The sequence below is a fragment of the Camelina sativa genome, chromosome 4 (genome assembly GCF_000633955.1).
Source record: "Camelina sativa cultivar DH55 chromosome 4, Cs, whole genome shotgun sequence".
Classification (NCBI taxonomy): domain Eukaryota; kingdom Viridiplantae; phylum Streptophyta; class Magnoliopsida; order Brassicales; family Brassicaceae; genus Camelina; species Camelina sativa.
In genome coordinates this window covers 20,978,091-21,002,145 of record NC_025688.1, presented here as the reverse complement: position 1 = coordinate 21,002,145, position 24,055 = coordinate 20,978,091, and the positions used below count along the sequence as shown (strand labels likewise).

At 37.2% G+C, this 24,055-nt stretch overlaps 8 protein-coding genes across 11 annotated transcripts; 4 read left to right on the top strand and 4 right to left on the bottom strand.

Moving 5' to 3' along the window:
• On the top strand, window positions 2,689–5,078 carry LOC104781551 (pre-rRNA-processing protein ESF2). 2 transcript variants are annotated; one of them, XM_019244821.1, is made up of 9 exons: window positions 2,711–2,811; window positions 2,913–2,940; window positions 3,055–3,326; window positions 3,433–3,496; window positions 3,596–3,663; window positions 3,757–3,846; window positions 3,942–4,072; window positions 4,317–4,466; window positions 4,886–5,078. In XM_019244821.1, exons 3-9 carry the CDS (start codon window positions 3,071–3,073, stop codon window positions 4,901–4,903), a joined length of 777 nt encoding a protein of 258 aa, XP_019100366.1. In that variant the 5' UTR covers window positions 2,711–2,811; window positions 2,913–2,940; window positions 3,055–3,070; the 3' UTR covers window positions 4,904–5,078. The 2 variants fall into 2 exon arrangements, with proteins under 2 accessions (XP_010504560.1, XP_019100366.1); XM_010506258.2 differs by lacking the exon at window positions 2,913–2,940 and having other exon boundaries at window positions 2,689–2,811.
• On the bottom strand, window positions 5,178–5,969 carry LOC104781550. The gene has a single exon (XM_010506256.1). It carries the CDS (start codon window positions 5,651–5,653, stop codon window positions 5,321–5,323), a length of 333 nt encoding a protein of 110 aa, XP_010504558.1. The 5' UTR covers window positions 5,654–5,969; the 3' UTR covers window positions 5,178–5,320.
• On the bottom strand, window positions 6,056–7,734 carry LOC104781549 (adenylylsulfatase HINT1). Its single transcript, XM_010506255.2, has 5 exons — window positions 7,570–7,734; window positions 7,064–7,121; window positions 6,686–6,775; window positions 6,421–6,538; window positions 6,056–6,309 (listed from the first exon to the last, which is right to left on the bottom strand). The coding sequence occupies exons 1-5, from the start codon at window positions 7,683–7,685 to the stop codon at window positions 6,242–6,244; spliced, it is 450 nt and encodes a 149-aa protein (XP_010504557.1). The 5' UTR covers window positions 7,686–7,734; the 3' UTR covers window positions 6,056–6,241.
• LOC104781546 (stomatal closure-related actin-binding protein 3) lies at window positions 11,437–15,085 on the top strand. Of its 2 annotated transcripts, none has more exons than XM_010506251.2 (13): window positions 11,437–11,851; window positions 12,184–12,486; window positions 12,577–12,705; window positions 12,815–12,907; window positions 12,989–13,135; window positions 13,213–13,281; window positions 13,360–13,443; window positions 13,547–13,730; window positions 13,814–13,930; window positions 14,018–14,076; window positions 14,166–14,297; window positions 14,406–14,555; window positions 14,682–15,085. In XM_010506251.2, exons 2-13 carry the CDS (start codon window positions 12,202–12,204, stop codon window positions 14,706–14,708), a joined length of 1,476 nt encoding a protein of 491 aa, XP_010504553.1. In that variant the 5' UTR covers window positions 11,437–11,851; window positions 12,184–12,201; the 3' UTR covers window positions 14,709–15,085. The 2 variants fall into 2 exon arrangements, with proteins under 2 accessions (XP_010504553.1, XP_010504554.1); XM_010506252.1 differs by lacking the exon at window positions 11,437–11,851 and adding an exon at window positions 11,874–11,974.
• Window positions 14,787–16,541, bottom strand: LOC104781548 (F-box protein At3g56470-like). Its single transcript, XM_010506254.1, has 2 exons — window positions 16,357–16,541; window positions 14,787–16,255 (listed from the first exon to the last, which is right to left on the bottom strand). Exons 1-2 carry the CDS (start codon window positions 16,386–16,388, stop codon window positions 15,184–15,186), a joined length of 1,104 nt encoding a protein of 367 aa, XP_010504556.1. The 5' UTR covers window positions 16,389–16,541; the 3' UTR covers window positions 14,787–15,183.
• On the top strand, window positions 16,626–18,255 carry LOC104781545 (quinone oxidoreductase-like protein 2 homolog). Its single transcript, XM_010506250.2, has 5 exons — window positions 16,626–17,146; window positions 17,235–17,326; window positions 17,422–17,680; window positions 17,771–17,914; window positions 17,991–18,255. The coding sequence occupies exons 1-5, from the start codon at window positions 16,691–16,693 to the stop codon at window positions 18,084–18,086; spliced, it is 1,047 nt and encodes a 348-aa protein (XP_010504552.1). The 5' UTR covers window positions 16,626–16,690; the 3' UTR covers window positions 18,087–18,255.
• On the bottom strand, window positions 18,395–21,201 carry LOC104781544 (autophagy-related protein 18d-like). 2 transcript variants are annotated; one of them, XM_010506249.2, is made up of 5 exons: window positions 21,010–21,201; window positions 19,579–20,352; window positions 19,108–19,339; window positions 18,666–18,789; window positions 18,395–18,534 (listed from the first exon to the last, which is right to left on the bottom strand). In XM_010506249.2, the coding sequence occupies exons 2-5, from the start codon at window positions 20,311–20,313 to the stop codon at window positions 18,456–18,458; spliced, it is 1,170 nt and encodes a 389-aa protein (XP_010504551.1). In that variant the 5' UTR covers window positions 20,314–20,352; window positions 21,010–21,201; the 3' UTR covers window positions 18,395–18,455. The 2 variants fall into 2 exon arrangements, with proteins under 2 accessions (XP_010504551.1, XP_010504550.1); XM_010506248.2 differs by having other exon boundaries at window positions 19,579–21,201.
• LOC104781543 lies at window positions 21,418–23,880 on the top strand. The gene is made up of 3 exons (XM_010506247.1): window positions 21,418–22,272; window positions 22,549–22,821; window positions 23,213–23,880. The coding sequence occupies exons 1-3, from the start codon at window positions 21,577–21,579 to the stop codon at window positions 23,594–23,596; spliced, it is 1,353 nt and encodes a 450-aa protein (XP_010504549.1). The 5' UTR covers window positions 21,418–21,576; the 3' UTR covers window positions 23,597–23,880.

Sequence of the window (24,055 nt, the reverse complement as noted above, 5' to 3'; positions counted from 1 at the left end):
CCTCCTACTGTCGAGTATCATCAACCGCATGCCCCTTTGGATTCTTATCAACCGCAGCCTCATCATGATATTGCGTATCAACAACAACATCTGTTTCAGCCAGCCCCGCTGGATTCTTACCAACCGCAGCCTCGTGATTTGGCGTATCAACAACAGCAGCAGCAGCAGTTTTGGCCAGGCCCGCTAGCTTCTTACCGGACGCATCAAAGGCAGTTTTGGGCAGCCCGGCCAGATTCACACCAACTGCAGCCTCATTATGATTCTGCATATCAGCAATTTATAAGAATGCTAGAGGGAGATAAGCAACAACAGCAGCCGAGTCTTGCTCCTGCTCCTTCTCCGCAGGGTCAAGATTCAAGATCCGGGATGGTGATGACCCAAGAAGACGGGTTCTTTAACCCCATCAATGAATTGTTAAACTATGAGGAAGAACATGGTGTCGTAACTGAGCAGCAACAGCAAGAGCAAAGTGCACCGATTCTCCCTCCTCCTCCTCAAGGTCACCAACTGCAGCCTTATTATGATTTTGCTTATGTACAACACCAGTTTCTCATGACAACAACAACGCTAGAAGAAGAAAATGTTGGCGTTACTCAACATGAAGAACAAGAGCTGAGTCTGCCTCCTCCTCCTCCTCCGCAAGGTTATGAAGATTCAAGATCCAAGATGGCCATGACTCGCTTGAGCAACGACAACAGCACCCAGGAAGACTTGCTTGATATGTCTGACGAGGACAAGTTCTTTGACGTTGATGCATTATTCAGTAATGAAGAAGAAGAAGATGGTGTCGATACTCAGCAGCAACAACAAGAGCAAAGTACACCGATTCCTCCTCCTCCTCAAGGTCAAGACGATTCAACATCCGGGAATTTGATGACAAACGAGGACTATGACTTTCCGTATCTGCGGAATCCCGCCGAGTTCTGTGACATTGATGAATTATTGGCAGATATGGACAAAGGCCACTACTTGTGTGGACCTCAACACAATGTATGAAAATACATAATATATAGTGGATTTCCCGGGGTATAAATCCCCGGCCAGATGTAGGGTTTCCACATTAATGGAGACCCGAACTCGTTAAAGTCTTTGTGTCGTCGTTTATGCTTTTTAAATAAGAACTAGCGTAGAATTGATCAATAAATATGAGGTTTCCACATTTTAACACAAATATTTGTTGTATTCAAAACAATCGATACTATTGATGTATAATGTTAAACTCTAACTAGGGGTTTGAACTTTGGTGAAATATTTATAGGAGATCTGTTGTTAAGCCAATCAACTCAAATAAATAAATTTTGTTTTAAGATGCAGATTTTAACGATAGAGACAATCACATCTTTATTCTTATTTTAAAAAAAATTAAAATTACAATGGTGGGCAATATTTCATAGATATATATATATATGGAAAAGTTAAAACACACAAATTATTAAATCACTCCATTAGATAAGGGTTTTGAGATTTCACACCAAAAAAAAAGATAGTGGTTTTGAGATCAACTGTTAATATTTTCTTTCTTTCATTCCTTCCTTTACCACCTCTTCTAGTAAACCGGTATTGATCGACGACTTGTGTGGACCTCAAGACAATGTATGAATAAACATATATAGTGGATTTTCCGGGGTATAAATCCCAGGCGAGATGTAGGGTTTCCACATCAATGGAGACCGGAACTCGTTAAAGTTTTTGTGTTGTCGTTTATGCTTCTTTTAGGACAAGTTTCTTTTAATTTGATTACAAACGAGAGAGATCGATCAAAAGTGAGAAATGAGAGAGTAGCTTACTTATCGATTACAAGTTTCAATGTGTCTCATGAATGAGTCAAGACTAAAATAGCTACTAGGAATCCTCAATATGGAAGAAGTGTGATCGTCTAAGTCCAACAAACGAAGATAGAAGAGGATCAGGAGTTATCTCTGTAACGTCCTTTGTAAGAGCATGGCTATTGCACATATTTAAATGAGTATCTCTATCTTTTAATAATATTAATATCTTCACATTCTTGTTTTTAATTTTTATCCTCCTATTAGTCATCTTTGGGTGTCTAATTTTTTTAATAAAAAATGTGTTTAAATTATATTTTATAATGTTATAAATATTGGTTATATAATGTATGCAATATTAGAAAAATAAAACTAGAAGCTGTAGGTATAGTAGAATACATTTATTAAAAAAACAAATATATTAAATAAAAAACTTTAAAACATAACCGGATTGAGAAGAAAAACAAGAGTAAAGTATTTGATTTCCTTGTTTTCATTGAATCGAAAGAGAATGAGAAGCAAAGGAAGAAAAAAGAGAGAAAAAAAAACGTAACCAATATTCTCTCTGTCTCTAAAAGATTGATGTTTAGAAGCTTTTACACATTTTAATAAAACAATGATTACTGAGTTTAAATATATTTTTTTTTTACTTAAGAGATATTATTTAATTTTAAACCAATAACAATTCAAAATTTTAAATATTTTCAATAATTACTTTTTAAAATTTACAAAACATCAATCTTTGTGAAATAAAAAAATATCTCCAAACATGACAAAGAGGAAATATAATACCGACACGTATAATGTATCTGAGGGTCTAAATTATTTATATTACTAAAAAAATAAAAGAGGATGTGCAAATGGGTGTGCCCAGTTTGTATTTAAATAACCGAAAAATAACCAGATACCGAAATACCGGTTTTGTACATGAACCGAAATTTATTTAGCCCTAAAACAAGCTAAACAAAGAGTTACACATCGTCTTCTTCATCTTCCCAACAGAGTTCGCCGACGTCGCTAGCTTCCTCTTACTTACTTACTTTGGGTAAAGTTTTTGTTGAAGATTCATCTTGTTTCATTATCATCTCCCAAAATCCCGATTAGAGGGAGGTCCAGTAATTAAATTTTGTTGATTCTGTTGTCTAGGGTTTGAGAAGGCCTCTTTCATCTGCAAGTTAAGAATTGAAAATTCCACACATTTATGCAATTGTAGATTTGATATTTAAAAAATTCATACTTTGTTGTATATTAGTCATCTGAAGAATTGTTTTTGTGTGATGATTTTCAGAAGCTGTTGAAGAAGGATGCAGAGTGAGGAATTACACGAGCTTGCGAATGGGATTTCCCAGGAGGAGGTGTCGAAGGAAACAATGAAGAGTAGTCAAAAGGCTGATAGGAAGAAAAAGAAGTTGAAAGAGAAATTGCTTAAGGAAGCTTCTAAAGCTGACAATAGAGGGGTTTGCTACTTGAGTCGTATCCCACCACACATGGATCACGTTAGACTTCGTCAGATTCTCTCTCAGTTTGGAGAACTTGGAAGGATTTATCTTGCACCTGAAGGTGAGGTTTTTTATACTTTTTGAGTCCTTGTTTAATGTCAAAAAAACACGTCTTGGTCATTCTGTATTTTCGAAATTAGCTGATACATTAGTCAATTTCTATTCAGATCCTGAAGCACAAGTGCACCGCAAGCGGGCTGGTGGATTTCGTGGGCAAATGTTTTCTGAAGGGTATGTTTAAGGATATGGGTTCAAAACACTCTTCCACATTGATAATTTGGACTCTTTTTGTAATGTTTTTCAATATCTTATTATGTTCATTAACTGTAGGTGGGTGGAGTTTGCTAAGAAAAGTGTAGCTAAACGGGTTGCAGATATGCTAAATGGAGAACAAATTGGTATTCCTAATGAATCATATCAGTATGTATAGTCGACAACAGGTTAAATCTAAACTTGAGTGATTATTAATGTTTGTTGTTTTCTTTTCTCAGGGGGGAAAAAGAAGTCATCAATATACTATGATATTTGGAACATCAAATACTTGACCAAATTTAAATGGGATGATCTTACTGAAGAAATTGGTATTGTTAACCTCACAACTTCTCTGCTGAACTTCTTGACAATTTACTTTTTATATGATCTCTAATCTACAAAGGGATTGCTTTGTTTTGTGCAGCATACAAAAGTGCTATACGGGAACAGAAACTAAACATGGTTCTTTCTGCTGCAAAGAGAGAGAAGGACTTTTATCTATCCAAAATAGAGAAGTCGCGTGCCATGACCGAGATAGATGCACGAATGGAAAAGGTGCTCACTCTTTCTAATATTGTAAATTCAGAAAATACTCTTTTCTTATATGGTCGATGTCTGCTTGTCTGTAATTTATTAGCTTGTGATCTCTTTATATTTGCTATCAAAACTTTTAGAATTGGCTTATAGCCTTATAGGCCTTCTCGTTAGGAGGAATTCTATTGTTAGTTTCTCTCTCTGTAAATCTCACTACTCTAGCCTGATATTTAGTTTGTAATGTTTCTGTTTTTGCGGTGGGCAGAAACGAAAGATTCGGGAAGAATCGGGTAGCAATGCTGAAGCAGCACCAGTCTTTCCACAGAGGGTGATTCGCCAGTTTAGACAGAAGAATTCAATTAAAAATGAGACATCTCAGAGCAAGCCTGGGCTCTCCACGGATGTCCTAGCATCGGTCAGTACTCTTTCTCTTATGTTTGAAGAACAAATAAGTTTAGAATTAAGTGAGAAGCATCACAGGTCGTTTACATAACAGCATATATAGTAGCTGCTTAAACCTGTATCGTGCCCACATTGAAACCTGTTGAACTAATGCATTGCTAGTCTAACTTGTGTTTATAGACCTCATTGGTATTCCTAATGGCTCAAATCAGTATGCATAGTCAATCGGTTATATCTTAAGCTTAACTGATTATTAATATCTAGTCTACTGGTTAGATTCGTATAGTATCTGTGTTCAGCTTTTCATACCGAATATATCATATATATCTGACCCCACTATGGTTTTCATTGGCTGTTCGGGTGTAGCACAACTCATTTACAAGCATATGTTATCTAATTTATGGTTTTGTCTATTCTTTTTTGCTGATTCAGGTATTCGGCGGTTCTTAATGACAAGAGGCATGTGAAGACTCTGCGAATTGGTCATAGCTAAATGGAGAAATCAACGATCAGTTCCATTATATATGAATGTCATTTACCGTTAGTTTCTGCATGTCAACAAGGAAAACCTTCAGACACTTGTAGCATTGTGTACTAATGAAAGCATTAAACAAATTTTGTTACTTTTGTGTTCTCTCTTAACAATCTTATTCTCCAAGGATACTCTTGTCAAGAATATATACGTGACCTTTTCCACCACCCAAAAAAAAATAACTAAAAGAAGTTTACACAAAACATACATTATATGAACACATGAATAGCAGACGGATACATCACAATGGAAAGAAAAAGCAATCTTCAACAAAATCAGGAACCCAAGAGACTATGTGACATTATTGGTTTTGTGAACAAAGCAAGAGACCGACATTATTGGTCATCAAGACGTCGAGAAGAAAGCAAGGGCTTTGGGAGATAAAGTTGCATTACAGCTGCACCATGGCTTGCGGCTGATGAACGGTGAAGCCTGCAACGGAATGAGCCTTCATGCTTTGTAGGGGCACAGATACAGATCGTCTTCCCCAACCGGTTGCTGTTGCTGAGCAGACCAAGCGAGTCCGTGGACCATGACTTCCTCATCGACAATCCTGTCTTGTTTTTGTTGTCCTCTTCGTCCTTCACACGGCTAAACGGATTCTTGTTCTTGAATGAACCTCTGCTGCTACTGCTGGTCAGGCTCTTACTTGGTTTCTCCTCTGCCATGAACTTTGTGTACGATAAGTAGATATGATTCTCGTGAGATGACTTAAAAAGACAAAGTGAAACTAGCGTATGTTGTGAACATTCAGGTGCGATTAGAGCTGAATCAGATGAAAACAAACAAAAACCAACCAAATCTTTCTCTGCAGACAGCGAGAAGCTCTATATAGACACGAAAATAGCAAAGACGTGACCGCTACCAACCTTTTTATAAACTATAATGTTTAGATGCTCATGAAATAGTTGACGTTTACATGGTCAATTCATGCGTCTCTGGTATTCCTCAAAGATGGGCTCTCCGGTTTCTCAAAAGGTACAAGCTTTTTCTATCATTGACATTTAACACGCAGTCAATTTTTACAGAGTCAACAATAGAAATGAAGCAAGCACAAGATTCCAGAAGAGAAAATAGTAAAAACATCCTTTTCATAACATAAAACAAGGTCTTGCATTACAATCATAAAAGTCATGTTCGAAGCTTTATTTTATTTTATTTATAGAGATTAGAGACAGTAGAAGAAAACGGGAGCAAACTCTAAGCGTCCCTCTGACTCTTATTATCAGGACAACAATCCACTCCAAGATGATCTTTTAGCCAGGAGGCCAGTTCATTTGGCGTCCTCCAATGAGATGAACATGAATGTGATACACCGATTGGCCTACAAAACCAGAAGAATGTGAGAAACATCAATCATCATGTCTCTTTTATTATGTTGAATATGATAAAGGCTAATTGAAGAAGTGGAGCTATATATAATATAAATACATACAGCCTTGAGGACCATCATTGATAACAATTCTGAAACCCTCTGCTAGGCCTTCTTGTTTTGCTACAAGCTTGGCAGTGTAGAGAAGGCGGCCCAAGATGTCGATGTGCCTTTCCTCCGCCTGCAGTAGAAGAACAATACATTATTTAGTATTGTGTTTTCTTAATGAGATCGAGTCTAACTAACAACTGCCATGCTTTTAGACTTCTGTCTGAATTTTGTTTGAGAGAGTACAATTTTGAGAGGTGCAAAGTGAAGAAATAGGTACCTTAGAGAGGCCAGTTAGGCCATCCCTCACTTTAGGAATAAGGAGGATGTGAACAGGACCCTGAGGCGTTATGTCCCTAAAAGCTAGAACCTGCAACATGATTTTAATAAACATGCCAGGAACAGTTAATGAATACAAACTACTGACTACTTTTAAAGTGGTAAAGATATTAAGAAACAAATTTCGGTTGTTAACACTGACATTATCATAGCAAAAAAAACTAAAAAAACATAGTCAAGCAGAAGCCATCTTTATGTTTTTGAAATTCATAGAATGCTTCAAATGGTAAGCAGACTGAGCTAGCTACTTAAGAGTATCTCTAGATGTGCAGAACATAGGATAAAGTGTATCAAAAGGGGTTATAGAATATAAAAGGACCTTGTCATCCTCATAAACCACGGTGGATGGGATTTCCTTGCTGATGATCTTGTCAAATCTGCATGTTACAACATCATCAATTCAGCTCAACAAAAACAATTTAAACTAAAATCCACAAATAGGCTACACGGAAATGAACAAACATATAAATCAAAACGAGCTTCTTCTCAAGTCACTACTACTACAAAATTAAACAAAAATACTGCAATTTAAACTTGTGCAACAATTTCACTCTTCTGAGCACCTCAATCAAGTCAGTCACTGTACTCATCCATCATTACATAGTTAACAAAACCAACTTCACCACTACATCACAAAGGACAGCCCATTACTTTTGTTTTGCAATTGGAACAATAAAGCTACAACAACTAGATCAAATTCAAATAAAAATTATTAATTTCATCTAATCATTGGAAAAAAGTCGCAGCTTTAAGCCTTTTACTGAAACAAATCGAAAGGATGAGCAACAAAAAAAAGAAGATCGCAACAGGGAGGGAGGGTTTTACATGGTGGGAGAATCGTCGGAAGGAGTGGCGGCGGCGAGAGCAGCTTCTTTCTCGGAAGCCATGACGGCGGAGACTGGTGAGATATGAGATGATAGAATCGAAACACGGTGGCTCATTCAAACCCTAGATTCGTCGACGGTACATCCCAACAACTTCACCCGCCAACCTCTTTTACCAACCAATGATATCCTGCCACGTCATACACTTTTTGTTTTTTCTTTCTTAAGGTGATTGTATGGGCTTATTAAGCCCCCTACTGCTCACAAAGCCCACCTAACCCACTTCTTTATTGGTTAATCAAGATTATTTGTCTACATCAAAATTATTGAGTACTAAAAACAAACGTATTATTTATTTGACAATGTTATTCTCACCAATATTTCTCTGCATAAATAATTTTGCTATCGGAACTAGATAGACTCATCATAGTCAAAAGAATGAGTTTTCATAATGCTTTTGACTTTTCGATACCATCATACCAGCCAAATACTATATTGTATTCTCTGTATAATAAAACGGAAGTAATTATAGTCTAAAAAAATACAAAACTTTTTTTAGACTATATAATATAGGTTATAAGATTAATTATTTGATTATTTGATAGATTATAGGTTATATGCGTTGTAACCATTAATTAAATCTCGATTTCAGATCCTTTTAAAAAAGATATTCCAAAAAAATAAAATAAAATCTTCACAGAATATTTAATTAACCATATCTAGACAATAAAATCTCAAAAATTGTGATTAAAAGTGATTTTCGATTATACTAGCAACTATATATAAAAATAACAGAAATAATGTTTATTATGATTGATTTGATAAATTTCAAAAATTTAGGTTAATCCGTGTAACAATCATTAAAAATCTCAAAAAAATATTAAATCCTCATATTTAGCATATAAATAAAAGAAAATTCACAACAACTTTTAAAAACAATCACATAAATTATAGGTTTTATATAAAAATTACAATATAAATAAAAAAAAATTCAACCCGTGCACTCCTAATCTAGTTAATCAGTAATGCGTCTAATCTCTATATATGTTGAATGATAATAAATCTTTTTAAATCTACAAAGACTGAATTATGAGACAGTGAATATTGACTGAATAATTACGTTTTACATTAGAGTTTTTTTTTTTTGGAATTAAATTATTTTGCTAATTATTCTCTCTCTCATACTCGTGAATGTGGAAACTAGCTAGGGTTTCCTCTCTGTCTCCATATATATATATATATGTCCTTGACAAGGACTCCTTGTACAAACCTTCTGATTAATATACAGAAAAACCCTAAACACTGTTCTACGCCTCTGTTACTCACTCGTAGCTATGGTATCAGAGCCAGAATCTCTCTTTTTTTTTCTTTTTTTTTTTGAATCAATCTTAACCTAAAAAGAAGCAGATCTTTAACCATCATAACTATGGAGTATCTCAAACAATGTCAATCTTCAAACTCCTTCCGCTTCGTTGTTTCACCAGCAGCCATGGATGAACGAATGAGGAGAAGTTGATTCATCGATGATTGTGGAATGAAAGACGAGTTGCGTGTGTTTGTTGTGAGGAATCCGTGATTTCAAAACTGAACATGGAAGATATATAATAATGGTTTTCTCTGATTTTAGTTTTGAAATCAATGATATTCCTTATAAGCAACTCGTCTTCTTCAGTCCATAGTCGTTGATGAACGAACTTCTTTTTATTCGATTCTTGCTATGTTCTTTACCATCTTTTTGGGAGGATGATAGAATCCTCAATGAAATTTCTTATCTTCATTCGTTGTTTTCCCTGTTTTTTTTAAACGTTTTGGATTTTCTATAAAACGTTTTGGACTCAAAGTTATGAGAAAGAGAGTGAATATATATGGAGAAATATAAAAGATTTAAACCCCCAAAAGAAATCTATGGGAAATGCCGAAATGTAGATCTTAAGGAAATATAAGAAAGCACCAATCATGAGATAAGACCATGGGTTCTTCAATAATGTTCATGGCTAAAGAGAGTCTCTTTATCAAGGTGAGCTCATTGAGTATCAAGCTAAGACTCAGTTGAAGGTGTGGCAGAGAAATGCTCATATCATCCTCTTCATACGTTCTTTTAGATCAAATTATTTAATTTTCTACGCAACAAACTAACTGACCCAATTGATCTCAACAACTTTTAACACAAATGCAGTTCTCGCTTTATCAAAATAAATAATCGTCAGATCCTATTAACTTTTAACGATATGTAGAGGTTAGAGAAAAAAGAAAATAAAACTTAAGTGGTCGTTTTAGACAATAAGTAAAAGCCAACAAAAGAGCAAAAAATAAAAAGAAGACAAGAAGTGAAAAAAAAAAAAGTGATGGCGAGTAGGTTTGGTTTGGACTTGGTATCATTGGATTCTACTTGGACCCCATGCATATGCTTAATGCTCAGAGTTAATTATAGTCATAGATGACACAAACACATCATTAAGGCACAAAAAGGGATATTATCTAGGAATTAACTAAGCAAGAAATACTTTACAGCTTACAAAACTAAGATAAAACAATAGTATATTGATTGATATCTAATTAAAGTCAATTGCATCTTTCATTATATATCGTACTGTCTCTTGTTATACCACAAACAGAAAGTAAAAGTGCGATTATGATGTTTGAACCATCCATCTATTCCATGTTAACGTGCCCTGAAATATATCACATGCTCTTCTGCTTAGCCTTTTTTTGACACTTTATTGAAAATAGAATATTATCCTTTAGGAATTTAATCGAGGAAATTCCTTAATATTAAAGTGTTTTTAATTGATTATAGATAGCCCCACTCTACTACTACTGGTCTTAATGATATTTTGTCCAATTGTTCTGTTTATTTGTCCAAACATGATAATAGGCGTGATGGGTTATCGAATTAAACAACCATGCATGGGCCACGAAGTTAATAATTATCAACCTAACTATTTGTTTAGTCAATCTTGCTAACAAAAGAGATGGTTTATATTTTTTTACAAAATTACTCGTGTAAAAGCGATTGCCATGCCACTGAGTTTATACCAGTTGATAAAAATATGTGTCACACACGATTCAATGAAATAAAAGCTCACTTTATTAATACTCGTAATTAGAGACGAATTTAACTTTCCATGCATTAAACTAGTAATTATAAATATAACTCGTGATGTTAACGCGTAAGATAGCTAGCTACATTTAAGGGAAAACTATTTGAGTTTTGACCTTTCAACTAAAAACATAGATTCCACCAAATGTAGTACTCATGACTACACGCCAAATGTTACAGTATCTCACCTCTCCCCAATAATGGTTGTTAACTTCCTTTTCCCCTTTCCCATTTTTATTTTATCATGTTGGTAACTTTCGATATGCTTTTGCATATTTGTTTTTATACAATAGTTAAGTAATCGAGATCACCTAATTTTAGTTACCATTACATGATGTAGAAGGATTTGACATATATATATATATATATATCCGTTGTTTTTGTTAGGAAATTGATATATCAATGATTATTTGGTTTATATGTCTCGCTAATGCATGTTTTATTTTCTAATACCACCTCAAAACTAATATTAAACAAAAAACAAAAAAAAAAGTCACTAAATATGGCTCTTTAGTCAAAACCAGTAATGATGTATTCTTTTTTTCTAACTCTTTATATATTGGATTTGTAAGTTTATAGTATCTTAGTACTATTAGATTATTTGCTTAAGGTGCAAAAGAAATAAACCAGGTGGGCTAGATAATAATTACAATGGTGGTTAAAGGGATAGGGTCATCTTCATAATTACTAATTAGATCCACACCAAATTAGCTAAAGGGACCGTGGTGTAAACGCAATGTAACAGCGCGTCGTTGCTTTTGCCCAATCCAACAAACCAAAAAGACCCCAGACACACTTACTGTCAACAAAATAATCGTTTCTTCTTTTTTTTTGCACTCTTCGGGTTTCCCTAACGATGATGATGGTGTGAAAGAGAAAGAGAGAGTGAGAGAAAGAAGAAGAAGAAGAAGCAATTCTGAGGAGAGAGAGAGAAACAAAAGTGTCTCTTTATTTTTTTCTTTCTTTCTTTTTTGCTTCTCTCTGCATTGCTCATTTATCCTGTCGTCTTTGACGCTTTTGTAAAAGCTAAAAAAGAAAAAAAAGATGCCAAACGACGACGAAGACTAGAGAGAGAGACTAAAGATCCAGCTGTTGTCTGTCTTTATTCTTCTTCTTCTTCTTCTTCTTTGTTCTTCCACTCTTGAGATTCTTCTCTCTGTTTCTTGGTCTTGAGTGCATATCCGTAAGTTTGTGTTGTGTGTTTTGAGTTTGATTGATTCTACTTGCTTTTCTCCTGAGTTTTTGTCGTTTCCTGTTTCATGACGTCGATGTTTGGTTACAGAAGTTTAGACATTCTCAATTTAGTGTAATGCATTTCTTGTTATGTCTTGGTCCTTAGATAAAGCTAAATTTCTTCCAATTCAGATCAATAAAACAACTTAGAAACATTTTGTCCTTGTTTCACTTATGGGGTTGATCTTGATTGCATTTTCTCTAGTATTCAGTAATCTCGTGTTCTTTGAATCATGTAATGATTCTTGATTTGGTTTTTTGTCTTTTGTATTGTTGAAACAGATAAAGGTCCCGGAAAAAATGACTAAAGTTTGTCCTGAAATCGAAGAAGGGATATTGTCTAAATCAGCTGTTCCAGTATCAGTAGATGTGAGCTTTGCTTCTGATCATTTTCCAACGTACAAATTAGGACCTGATAACCAGATCGTAGACGAACCTAAGGAAGATGATAAAGGTCCATCAGTGAAAGAGACCGTCGAGAAAGAGAGCGAGCTTTTGTCTGATCAGCACAAACGGCTCTCGGTCCGCGACCTCGCTAGTAAATTCGACAAGAACTTGGCTGCAGCTGTTAGTTTGGCTGATGAGGTTTAGTTTCTACATAGCTGCTCTCTCTGTTCTGTTTTCATACAACATTTCTCTTTTTGTTTAAATCTGTTTCTTGTAACATTCTTTTAGGCTAAATTAAGAGAGGTGGCTTCTTTGGAAGGACATGTTATGTTGAAGAAGCTAAGGGATGCTTTAGAATACATGAGAGGACGCACAGATGGGCAAAACAAGGAAGATGTGGAGACAGCTATATCCATGGTTATACATTTCACATTTTCACTTTAGACAAAACATAAAGTTCCTTGTTCATTCTGGATCTAATGTTTTTTATGTGACTTGGGTCAAATTTGTGATGTCTTGAGAGTAGGTTGAAGCTCTAGCTGTGAAGTTAACTCAAAATGAAGGTGAATTGATTCAAGAAAAGTTTGAAGTGAAGAAATTAGGAAACTTCCTCAAGCAGGTCTTGTTACTAGATTATAGATTGATATTGATACAATAATGTGTCGACTTAAGCTGATTAATGTTACTCTCATGATGACAGACTTCAGAAGATGCAAAGAAACTAGTAAATCAAGAAAAGTCATTCGCTTGTGCTGAGATCGAAACTGCAAGAGCCGTTGTCCTGAAACTTGGAGAGGCATTTGAAGAACAAGAACGGATTTCTGAAGCTTCTAGAGCTCAGGGGCCGGTTAGTATTGTTATCTATTCCAGGTACATATAATTTACAGTAAAGTTTTCTAGTCAACTCATGTTTTCAGTTTATAGGATGTAGAGAAATTGGTTGAGGAGGTTCAAGAAGCTAGGCAAATCAAACGGATGCATCACCCAACAAAGGTGCTTCATCAATTTCTAGTAAGGCCACATTAAAAGTTATGAACTCTATGTGTTATAAAAGACTATGTTGTAATCCAGGTGATGGGCATGCAACACGAGCTTTATGGTTTAAGGAATCGAATCCAAGAGAAGTATATGAACTCTGTTAAGCTTCATAAAGAGGTATGTTTTTGTGCGCATTCAGTTTTCAACATATAGGTGCTAGAGTTGGTCTTTGCTCACTTCTTTGTTCTTGCCTTTATCATCAATTGTCAAACATTTCAAGATAGCAATAATCAAAAGAGCTGAGGAATCCAAGTCCTGTCCTTTTGTTCTTGAAGGCAAACAAAGTCTTGGCTCTTGCTTAAGAATCCGTGTTAATGCTTCAGAAAATGCTCCTGATCTTTCCAACTGTTCCATCCAGTGGTATCGTGCAGCATGTGAAACTAGTCGAAGGGAAGCTATATCTGGTATTTGGTCCTATCTCTTTGCTTCATCCATTCGGTTTTTAGTTAATGAAGTCTAGCTTGAGCAGTTCATATCTTGCTCTTAGGTGCCATCCAATCGATGTATGCTCCAGAACCATTTGATGTTGGGAGGATCTTACAGGCAGACATTCTTTCAAATGGACAAAAATTCACAGTTACAACCGATGATCCAGTTGATCCTGGTTGGTATTACAGTAACTATAGAGTATAGACAGATACAAAGATATTAAGTGGACAACAAAGCTAATGTCTGGCTTACTGAACTGCAGATTCTGCCTTGCAATCACGCGTAGAGTCTCTCATGCGAAAATCTAACAGTGAATTCAGTGTATGTTACAACATTTTCTTCAAGAATTTCAGAATGAATGTTAATAATTATGTTGTGTGTTATGCTGAACATTTCAAAATCTGCTTCAGGTGGTTATATCACAGATGAATGGACAAGACTATGCATCCCGGTCTCATATCTTTACCATTGGAAAGACAAGGATAAAGCTGTCTCGAGGATGGATCTCAAAGGCTAGAGAAATATATTCGACATCCATGCAGGTATCTTGAGACTATTTCTTCATTCCATTTCACAGAAACGTTTCTTTGATCTTCAAATGAATGATTCTTACAAGTTTATATGGCTTTTTGGTATACAAAATTATTCAGCTCTGTGGAGTTAGAGGCAATATAAAGAATCCTACCAAGGCGTTGTTCTGGCAACCAAGAAAGAGTCTAACTTTCATGCTTACCTTTGAATCAGAACAAGAACGTAATGCAGCAATAGTCCTTGCTCGAAAATACGCTTTTGATTGCAATGTAAGCAAAAACTAGTCTAATGTCCAATCTATCTGTTAAAATGCTCTTCTCAGACTCTGAAAAACACAGTGATTTTCCACTTTCTACCATTTAAAACTGAAATGACAGGCTTGCTTAAATCTGCAGGTTTCACTGCTTGGCCCAGATGATTGAGTGAAGCAGACAACAATGTCACTAATGAACCACCTGATTTATTTTTTCCCCTGACGCCGGATTTTCTTGTTCTGTGTGTTTGTGTGCGGCTACTTTTTTGTTTTTTTTTTTCGCACTGGTTCAAAGAAGGAAGGTGCAAGCTTGGGTTCTCTACTGATCATACAATGTTGCTGCATAGAGTTTTATTATAGGCAGCAGATTTCATATTTTTAATCCTCTTTTGCTTGATCATCAGTTTGATATGGTTTAGCATTTCTATTTGTTTGGTTTGTTTCATTGTTTTAGTTTTTGTTTCACTTAGGACTGAACATTGTTAATCAGCTTATGAGTTATGAGTGTGAGATCAAAACCAAGAGTGGTTTGTATCTGTGTTTCCAGATTCTGAGACTTTTCCCCTTTTCTATTATCAGCATGCCATATTGTACATTGAACAAAGTATGAAAAAGTAATTCTATAACTGTGTTAGAGAAGTTGATCAAACAAAAGGGAGCTCAAGTAGATTTTGAGGTGGCACAATCCAGATATTCTCATATGGATTTTGTTTTTTCCATTTCAAACAAATCTTACTCTCTACATCAACCTTATACCATATGCAAGTCCTCTTGAATCCATGGAACACAGAGAGACACAAACAGTTTCTGATTCCACTCGGCTTCTGCTGCTCGGCTCTCGATTCAGAAGACAAGCCGCTTGCGTAGATTGTCAAGCCTCCCAGTGTTTTCCTCTCAGTCCATGTAGAGCTTGTAATGTCAAGTTTAAGCACTGTTGGGTTCATGTGTCTGTACATGTAAATGAGAAAGATATCTCCTTGGTGTTCTGTCATGAAGCATCCGTTGCTCCCAGGTCGTTTGGGAGGTCGCCCGGGAAGAATATTCCAAGAGTTCAACGATGGGTCGAAGGTCGATAAGCATCCAGTATTAGTGAGGCAGTAGAAGACACCATTGGAGAAGACAATCTGCTCGAAAGTGTTGAAGTTTCGCGGTAACCGATTCTCGAACTCATATGTGTTCCACTCTTTAGCATTAACGCAACATGTCTTGACGGTGATGGAATTCCTAGAAACATAACTGACTGTGAACAAGACACAACTAGTCGAAGTAGGAGCACAAGAGAAAGCCGTTATTTGATCATATGCATTCCAAAGCGGAGGCACGGGTATGCGATCTCGAGTAAACGGATTGAAGAAAAGGAGTTGATAAGTATTAGCATTGTACATGAGTAACCAACCATCTTTGGAGTAACAAACACGAAAATAGGATAAGTCAGGAAACTGAAGATTGTATGTTTTCTGCATTGATGGGTCATAAAGTTCAAAGGATTCGTCTGTTTTGGAGAAGTAGACGAGCCAAGGAGATGTATCTACAACTCGAAGAGAAACACAAGCTTTGTGCCATGTTTTGCAGACAACAGAAGCAACGATGTTGTCTTTTAAAGGGAGACGAGAAATTACCAGTTGTAAGAGATCAGAAGGAAGCTCTAAGAAAGTTTGGTCCTTTTCTTTCTCATTCTTACTCTTCTTCTTCTTTTGCGTCTCCTTCTTCTTCGACCTGTATAAGTGTAAAAACCCAAAGTCTCAAAAAAATTGAAAGCTACAACATTTAAGGGTAAGGAAACTAAGGTGAGAGCCAAAAGCTGAAAGCTGACTCACGATCCAAGCTTCGACCTTCTTCCGGAACCCATGGTGAAGGATTAGGTTTAAGGGACGGCGAAATCGTAACGGGAATAGCCACAAGATACGAGAGTCGAAACTCCTGGCCGCTAAGATTGTGTCAACGACAGATCCAATTGGTCCCAACGGACTTGGTTGACTTTTGTCAGTGTGGCAACAGTCCGGTTCGGTTTAATACGGCCAAGTGAAACGACTCCGTTTTAAAGTCCCTCATGTCATATATACTTATTGAACAGATAATGTAATGTTCATTTCAAGTTCTTCACTCTTTCAGCAGAAGGAAGAAGAGAGAGATAGAGGTAGCAAAAAAAAAATGGAGGCATTGGTTTGCCGGAAATTGGGAGATCCGACGGCGACGAAGCCAGGTAGTCCAGAATCGCCGGTGGAGGTGAGCAAGACTCATCCGATCCCGCCTTTGAAATCAGATACAGCCGTGAGAGTCAGAGTTACCGCTACGAGCTTGAATTACGCCAATTACCTTCAGATTCTTGGAAAATACCAGGAGAAACCTGCTTTACCGTTTATCCCTGGCTCCGATTATTCCGGAATCGTCGACGCGATTGGTCCCGCCGTCACCAAATTCCGCGTCGGAGATCGTGTTTGTTCCTTCGCCGATCTTGGTTCCTTCGCTCAGTTCATCGTCGCTGATCAATCAAGCATGTTCCTTGTACCCGAAAGATGCGACATGGTTGATGCAGCTGCTCTTCCTGTTGCGTTTGGGACTTCTCATGTCGCTCTTGTTCATAGAGCTCGTTTAACATCTGGCCAAGTAATTAAATCTCATCTCTCACATGTAGCACTTGTTCATAGAGTTAGTAAAGGTTGAGACTTGAGAGATTCCGTTGATTTTGATGCAGGTCTTACTGGTTCTAGGTGCTGCTGGTGGTGTTGGCCTTGCAGCTGTTCAAATCGGCAAGGTTTGTGGAGCCATTGTTATTGCAGTTGCTAGGTATATATATATATATATGCTGGTTTCCATTTTTTGGGTTCAATGGACTTCGATTCTTGGTTCTGGCTTTTTTGAGTCTCTTGCTTTTTGAACAGAGGAACTGACAAGATTCAGCTGTTGAAATCAATGGGAGTGGATCATGTTGTTGATCTAGGCACTGAAAATGTTATCTCAAGTGTTAAAGAGTTTATCAAGACAAGAAAGCTTAGAGGAGTTGATGTTCTATATGATCCTGTTGGAGGGAAACTAACCAAAGAGTCCATGAAAGTTCTGAACTGGGGAGCTCAGATTCTTGTGATTGGTTTCGCCAGCGGTGAAATACCCGTCATTCCTGCTAATATAGCCCTTGTTAAGGTAAATGATTTGTCTTTTACTAGAGAAGAAGGAAACTTTGTCACTTGAGAGAATCAAATCTTCATAAGTTGTAGTAACGAATTGGTGCAGAACTGGACGGTTCATGGTCTTTACTGGGGCAGCTACAGGATCCACCAACCTAGTGTCCTTGAAGATTCCATCAAAGAGTTACTTTCATGGCTTGCCCGAGGATTGATCACTATTCACATCTCTCATACCTATAGCCTCTCCCAGGTAAAAATACCAATTCATCATCTTCATGACATAAAGAACTCAAAACATGTAACTAAACTTACTGTTTGGATTACAGGCCAATCTTGCATTTGGTGACCTCAAAGACAGGAAGGCAATTGGAAAAGTGATGATTGCTCTCGACCACAAGACTGGCCTCTCTTCAAAACTATAGACTCTCTGTGGCCGTAGGAGAAAACTGGTTCTTTACTCTAGTAATAAGGTTATTGTAACGGCCATGTAAGCTGCACCATCTTACATTTTATGTTCGGTCTATAATCCCCTGTCTTAATGTAATTTATCGGACCACATTCTGGCGTGAAATTTAGTAATTTTAGTTTGAATCGCAGTTTAATTTTCCAGAAATTTGTGTAGGTATAAATCCTTTGTATATACAATGTTCCAATCAAGAATACAATTCCTTAAATCAAGTAAAGCTTGGAAGTATCAAACCGTATGCAGTTGCCACCAATTCTTTATACCGAGCCAATGCTTATGTACATAAAAAATCAAACCAAGCCACGTGTTCTGACTATCTCGTGCTCTACGAGTTCAGAAAACGGGAATGTTCAAGCTGAGTCATCTCTCCTCCATTCACTGGATCGAAATTGCACCTGTAGAAACTGTAAGGCCAATGAATCAGATGTGTGGTTCTTGGTTATTTTATGCTTTTGATATTCTAACTGTATATGACTACTTGTGGATGATGATGTGAATATGTTCAGAGAGATTTAGAAAGGCTTTGCTTTGTTACCTTCCGTCCATGCCGATTATCGCAATTGTGTTCTGAGCGCCAAATGCTGCAAAGTATTGAGTGACTTCTGGTACATGGAACTGAGAGAATGACCATTCCGAGCTGAAATATTTTGGTAGAACGCCTGCAACAATGTCTGAAAATATTAGGTACCAAACAGAAGCATGAGCTAATCCAACCGCACAATAATAAATATAAAACTTACTCCTTGATTTGCTAATTTAGAGGAAAGCTATGAAATGGAAAAAATAATATAACTTTTGTGACACATGAAATTTCCCAAGGTTTCTATAAGCCACAAGCTTCTATAAAGTTCACTGACTTTTTCATGAACCAAGAAAGCTATTTCTTAGAAGTTTCACTTATGTATTCTCTCAAGGCATATCAAACATACTTCACGGTAACAGTTATTTCAGATGTTTCTCCTAATTTTCTACCTTACCTCTCAGAAAGGACAATGACGAACCGGGGTTGGCACCACTGGCTGGAGAAACAAGAGACTGCAGGGAATTTGAAGAAGTCTCATGTTCAGTGGAGTTGGCGTCCTCCCGAATGACCCTCACTCTAAGAGAGAAGATGTGAACAGTCCCCTTGTCGCTTGATACTGCAAGCCACTGCACGTTTGGTGATAGAGCAATGCTGTAGATATCTGCTCTGTCCACGCCTCTTCGGACCTGTAAACAAAGCAGCATTGGATTTCACTAACCAGACTAATTAATCAGTACTGAGCATATAAAACTAGCATATGCTCTGCATACGATTCCGTTACTGTTGTTAACAGAGTAATTAAATCATGAGAGATGTGTTTGCTCAACCATTTACCTAGACAGAACCCGTATCAAACGTGACTTAGATAGCATATGGTAAAATGATGGTGTTAAGAAAAATGAAAGCTAGTTCATAGTTACCAGACCTCTTGCAAACGAGTTCCGTCCATTGTGTTGAAAATTCGAATCAGAGTTCCCTTTGTACTGGCAGTTGCAAGGAGCAAGCCATCCAATGTCATGGTCATGCACGCGATATTAGAATCATGAGCATTAATGATTTGAACCATGTTAAGCCCAAAATGTTCAACTCGGACCTGTCCTCGACGAATACCTGGACAGGCGAGCACAGATGTATTCATATGATGAGAGAGGCAACATAGTCCCCTTGGGTTAGCCAGATTTTCAATCTGATGAAGAAGTCTTAGATCCAGAAAATTGTAGACGTATATCTTGTGCTCAAGAACAACAACAATTCGATCTCTTCTTAACTTCACTGCACGAATTTCCGAACGAAAAGAAAATTCACTGATGCAGCGGCTCTGATGATCATCCCAAATCAAGACTTTATTAGAAGGGTACTGAGAGTTAGGTCCACCACCAACAAGGGCCAAGATATTACTCCGGAAAAGCATCTCTACAATTTTAAAACCTCCATCCTTGAGCTCTCGCCTGAAAGTTTCCTTGAAAGGTTGGCAATTATATATACGAAAACCATGGCTCGTGCCAGCAGCAAAACAGCTGTAATCCTGATTCCAAGAAACAGAAACCAACTCTGCTTCGTCACTTTCTCCAAACTCTGGTTCTGGAGGCCCACGAGAGTTTGAAATGAAGGTATTCCGGGAGTCATAACCACCTGGTTGGAGGTTCGTATGAGAGTCCATTTTCCCTTATAATATGTGAAGCGTTGCAGTTGTAGCAAGCTGAAATCAATAACCAAGAAAGAAGAATTTTAAGATTGATCTAACTTCATCAACACACACTTTCCAGAAAGTCCAAACAATGGAGCTGAACAACTAAACTTCACGATATTGTGTCATGCCAATCAAACCCAACCTCAAAGCAGAGACAATACAACACTGAAACGCTTCAGAATCTGATTCCAACAAAGAGTAATACAATTCCTTAAGCTAATCCAACGCAAAAGTGCCAACAGATGAACAAGCTGCTCTCTCTTCTCTCAGATATGACAGACTAGTGACGATATAACAAGTCATTACCACCACAATCGTCACAGTCAAATGTATCCAAAAATCACTTCCATACTTACAAAAAATCCCCAAAAGGAAACCATGTAAGAAATCAAAATTCCACAAGTGATCAAACCTCACCTACCTAAAACCCTATCTGTTCAGTGTTCATCAGACATTACGATCAACAAAACCACCGAGGCAAGTTCATACTCCTAAATCCTAACAAAGGAAGGATCCACAATTCCAATTTCGTATACAATCAATCCAACAATCGCGTAAGAAACAATACACAACACACATAGCAACCACAATTTCAGATTCAGATCAAAACAACTTTGTGTTTGATTCGAACAAACAAAACACAATGAAGATGAACAAAATCCTCACCGGAGCGCGAAGAATCAAACAACGATCTTTTGAAAAAACGATAATGCTGCTTCAATGAAAGAACAAATCTCGATCATGATTCTATAATCTTCTACCTTTCTCCTCAAAATCAATGACTTCGCTAGGTTCGTCTCGGCCTCTGTATACTATAACTTGTTTGATTTTTTTTTAATCTTGGTAGAAAAATTCAGATTTTTTTATTTTCTTTTTAAATTCGTTGTTAATGGGATCAGTCAACTATCGTCATATACAATTAAACTTTATTTCTAATACAAGTAAAGTATATATGTACTATATATACTGTATAGTTAAATTAAAATTCGTATTAGCTTAATGGGCTTAACCTGGACCAGGCCCAACCAGGCCTATATTTCTTCAATTCGGTCATCATCGTAGTATCAGCTCCGGTGACGGGTTTTGACTCCGATGCTCTGACTCGTTGATCCATAAATCGAACTCTATCTCGCTCGTGTTTTTCTGCATTTTCTCTCGATCTAAAGGAGGGAGATTATACAGTTTTTGGTGAAACCCTTATCTACGATTCGATCTAAAACCCTAGAAAAAGAGATGGTGAAACCCTCCGATTTCAAAGCAGTTCACAGACTTGTTCAATCGCATTACAGTCGAGTTAACGTGGTCACAGCAACGGGCCGATCAAAGCTCTCCGCTTTGTCTTCTCCGGCTCTTCCTTCAAATGGGGTTTCTCAGCTTCAGCCTAACTCCGGTTTCCACAGCTTTTCGTCGAGACCCATATCGAAAAACTTTGGCTTTTCCCAGATTCTTCCTTCGAATGGGGTCTCTCAGCTTCAGCCTAAGACTTGTTTCCACAGCTTTTTGTCGAAACCCACTTCGAAAAATGTGGGATTGTCACAGATTCTATCAAGTCCTAAGCTCGTACCGAGTTTGCAGAATTGTGGCGTAGCCTTGGTTAAGCCCCGTGTGAATATGAACTTTGCATCGGCTTTTAGATTGTTTTCGAGCTCTGGATTTAGAAAAATCAATGGGAATTTCGCTAGGAAGGTTGTTGACAAGCCAATCCAAGCTGTTAGTTCGACGTTTGCTAGATACAGAATGGCTTTAGGGTTGCACGTTGATGCTTTTTGGAAGAAGAATAACCTTTTGGTGTTTGGAGCAGGAGCTGTGTTTGTTTGTATTTTCTTGTGGAGGATCATGTTTGGAATTGCTAGCACGTTCGTGGGTCTCTCTGAGGGAATGGCCAAGTACGGCTTCCTTGCTCTCTCCTCTGCCATTGTTGCATTTGCTGTAAGTTTTAGGCTTTCTCTGTGCTTTTCTCTGATAACTTTTGCATTAACTCGAACTTTGAGAGACAACTTAGGACTGATTCATTGGTTGGGTCTCTGAACTCAGAGCTATGACATAGTTAAAGTGTGAATCTTCCTTTGTAAACTGTATTGTTTTGTTCATCTTTATAGCCTTCAACTTTCTATCAAGAATTGTAAATACTGTTGTTAACTTTGGTTTGTTATCACCACATTTTCCTTCTCTGATCTTAATAGTTATAACTTCTTATTGTACTAGGGTTTATACCTTCGCGCAAGGTTCACGATAAATCCCGATAAAGTCTATAGGATCACCATGAGGAAGCTCAATACAGCGGCTGATGTTCTTGAAGTTATGGGTGCTCCTCTAGCTGGATCAGATTTGCGTGCTTATGTGATGTCAGGTGGTGGCATAACATTCAAGAAATTCAAGCCATCTATTAGGAACAAGCGTTGCTTTCTCCTATTCCCGGTTCAAGGTTCTGAGAGAAAGGGCCTCGTTAGTGTCGAAGTCAAGAAGAAGAAAGGCCAGGTTTTTGCTTTCTCTACCTTCCCTCTACGTAAAGAACATTCTTCTTAGATTGATCACATTGTTATCACTATTATTGTTTGTAATCTGTTCCAGAAAGTTTTCCCAGGTTACCTTAAAATTAGCCATGTAAACATGTTAGGTGCTTTTGGTAAAGAGTCCATTAACAATGCCACTTTAACTAATGATGTTTATGGTCTTGAATATTTTGGTGAGGTTTGGGGTTCTCTATAACAAAACCTAGGGCTGTATCTTATTATTTGCTTTTGGTTGGTTATCTATTCTTCATTTGCTTCTTTGACTCGGTTTCTGTTCTAACTGTTAATGATATCGGTATCTCAACCTCTCTGCGAGTTTTGGTGTATTTCTGATGTTGATGTCTGTTTTTTCTCAGTATGATATGAAGCTACTGGCAGTGGATATTCCAATGGCATCTGGTCCTGATCAACGCTTATTCCTTATTGGTGATGAAGAAGAGTACAGAGTCGGTGGTGGTTTGATCTCTGAGCTAAGAGATCCTGTGGTGAAAGCAATGGCAGCTACCAAAGAGTTTGATAATCTTGACAGAATTGAAGAGGAAGAAGACGCTGAAAGAGAACTTCAAGAAGCCGAAAGAAAGCAGCGTGAAGAAATGGAACTTGAAGAAGCGGAAAGAAAGGAGCGTGAAGAAATGGAACTTGAAGAAGCAGAAAGAAAGGAGCGAGAAGAAATTGAACTTGAAGAAGCGGAAAGAAAGAAGCGTGAAGAACTTGAGAAGCTCGAAAAACCGAGGTCTTAGTTGTTCTATCAGACATTCACACAAACTTAACATCTTCAGTGGGTATAGAACATCACCACAAATCTGTGTAAAACCTTAACTTTCAAACTTTTGCAGAATAAATTGCCGAGTTTTTTACTGTTTCAGGGTTCGTAATTTTCAGAAGAAAAGCTGCATTTTGTCCTATGTAAACCGGTTTTGGCTAGAAGAAGGATAATGTTTTTGTCATTCCGTTAAGTACCGGTTTAAAGAGTCAAGGCTGTATGAGACTATCATATCTATGTGGTCTTTGACCAATTTCACCATTTTACAAAATTAGCAAGCTGTTATTATGGTTCATCAAAACCACCTGCATCATCAAGAAGATATAGTTTTCCAACGAAGAACCAAATATACCTTTCTCATTGCTTCTATCGAATCTTCTTGTGACTCCCTCCCTTATCTGATGAATTCTTCTTGTTTTTCCTTCTGAATTCTCTA

Coding starts and splice junctions, on each gene's coding strand:
- LOC104781545 (XM_010506250.2), top strand. CDS start 16,691: ATGGAGGCATTGGTTTGCCGGAAATTGGGAGATCCGACGGCGACGAAG. Junction 17,327..17,421: donor ATTGTTATTGCAGTTGCTAG/GTATATATATAT, acceptor CTTTTTGAACAG/AGGAACTGACAAGATTCAGC. Junction 17,915..17,990: donor ATACCTATAGCCTCTCCCAG/GTAAAAATACCA, acceptor TTTGGATTACAG/GCCAATCTTGCATTTGGTGA.
- LOC104781551 (XM_010506258.2), top strand. CDS start 3,071: ATGCAGAGTGAGGAATTACACGAGCTTGCGAATGGGATTTCCCAGGAG. Junction 3,664..3,756: donor GCTAAATGGAGAACAAATTG/GTATTCCTAATG, acceptor TTCTTTTCTCAG/GGGGGAAAAAGAAGTCATCA. Junction 3,847..3,941: donor TGATCTTACTGAAGAAATTG/GTATTGTTAACC, acceptor TGTTTTGTGCAG/CATACAAAAGTGCTATACGG.
- LOC104781546 (XM_010506251.2), top strand. CDS start 12,202: ATGACTAAAGTTTGTCCTGAAATCGAAGAAGGGATATTGTCTAAATCA. Junction 12,487..12,576: donor CTGTTAGTTTGGCTGATGAG/GTTTAGTTTCTA, acceptor ACATTCTTTTAG/GCTAAATTAAGAGAGGTGGC. Junction 12,706..12,814: donor TGGAGACAGCTATATCCATG/GTTATACATTTC, acceptor TCTTGAGAGTAG/GTTGAAGCTCTAGCTGTGAA.
- LOC104781544 (XM_010506248.2), bottom strand. CDS start 20,313: ATGGACTCTCATACGAACCTCCAACCAGGTGGTTATGACTCCCGGAAT. Junction 19,340..19,578: donor ACGGAACTCGTTTGCAAGAG/GTCTGGTAACTA, acceptor CTTTGTTTACAG/GTCCGAAGAGGCGTGGACAG. Junction 18,535..18,665: donor ATAATCGGCATGGACGGAAG/GTAACAAAGCAA, acceptor TTGGCCTTACAG/TTTCTACAGGTGCAATTTCG.
- LOC104781550 (XM_010506256.1), bottom strand. CDS start 5,653: ATGGCAGAGGAGAAACCAAGTAAGAGCCTGACCAGCAGTAGCAGCAGA.
- LOC104781543 (XM_010506247.1), top strand. CDS start 21,577: ATGGTGAAACCCTCCGATTTCAAAGCAGTTCACAGACTTGTTCAATCG. Junction 22,273..22,548: donor CTGCCATTGTTGCATTTGCT/GTAAGTTTTAGG, acceptor TTATTGTACTAG/GGTTTATACCTTCGCGCAAG. Junction 22,822..23,212: donor TCAAGAAGAAGAAAGGCCAG/GTTTTTGCTTTC, acceptor GTTTTTTCTCAG/TATGATATGAAGCTACTGGC.
- LOC104781549 (XM_010506255.2), bottom strand. CDS start 7,685: ATGAGCCACCGTGTTTCGATTCTATCATCTCATATCTCACCAGTCTCC. Junction 7,122..7,569: donor TCCGACGATTCTCCCACCAT/GTAAAACCCTCC, acceptor TGTAACATGCAG/ATTTGACAAGATCATCAGCA. Junction 6,776..7,063: donor TGGTTTATGAGGATGACAAG/GTCCTTTTATAT, acceptor ATCATGTTGCAG/GTTCTAGCTTTTAGGGACAT.
- LOC104781548 (XM_010506254.1), bottom strand. CDS start 16,388: ATGGGTTCCGGAAGAAGGTCGAAGCTTGGATC. Junction 16,256..16,356: donor AGAAGGTCGAAGCTTGGATC/GTGAGTCAGCTT, acceptor ACACTTATACAG/GTCGAAGAAGAAGGAGACGC.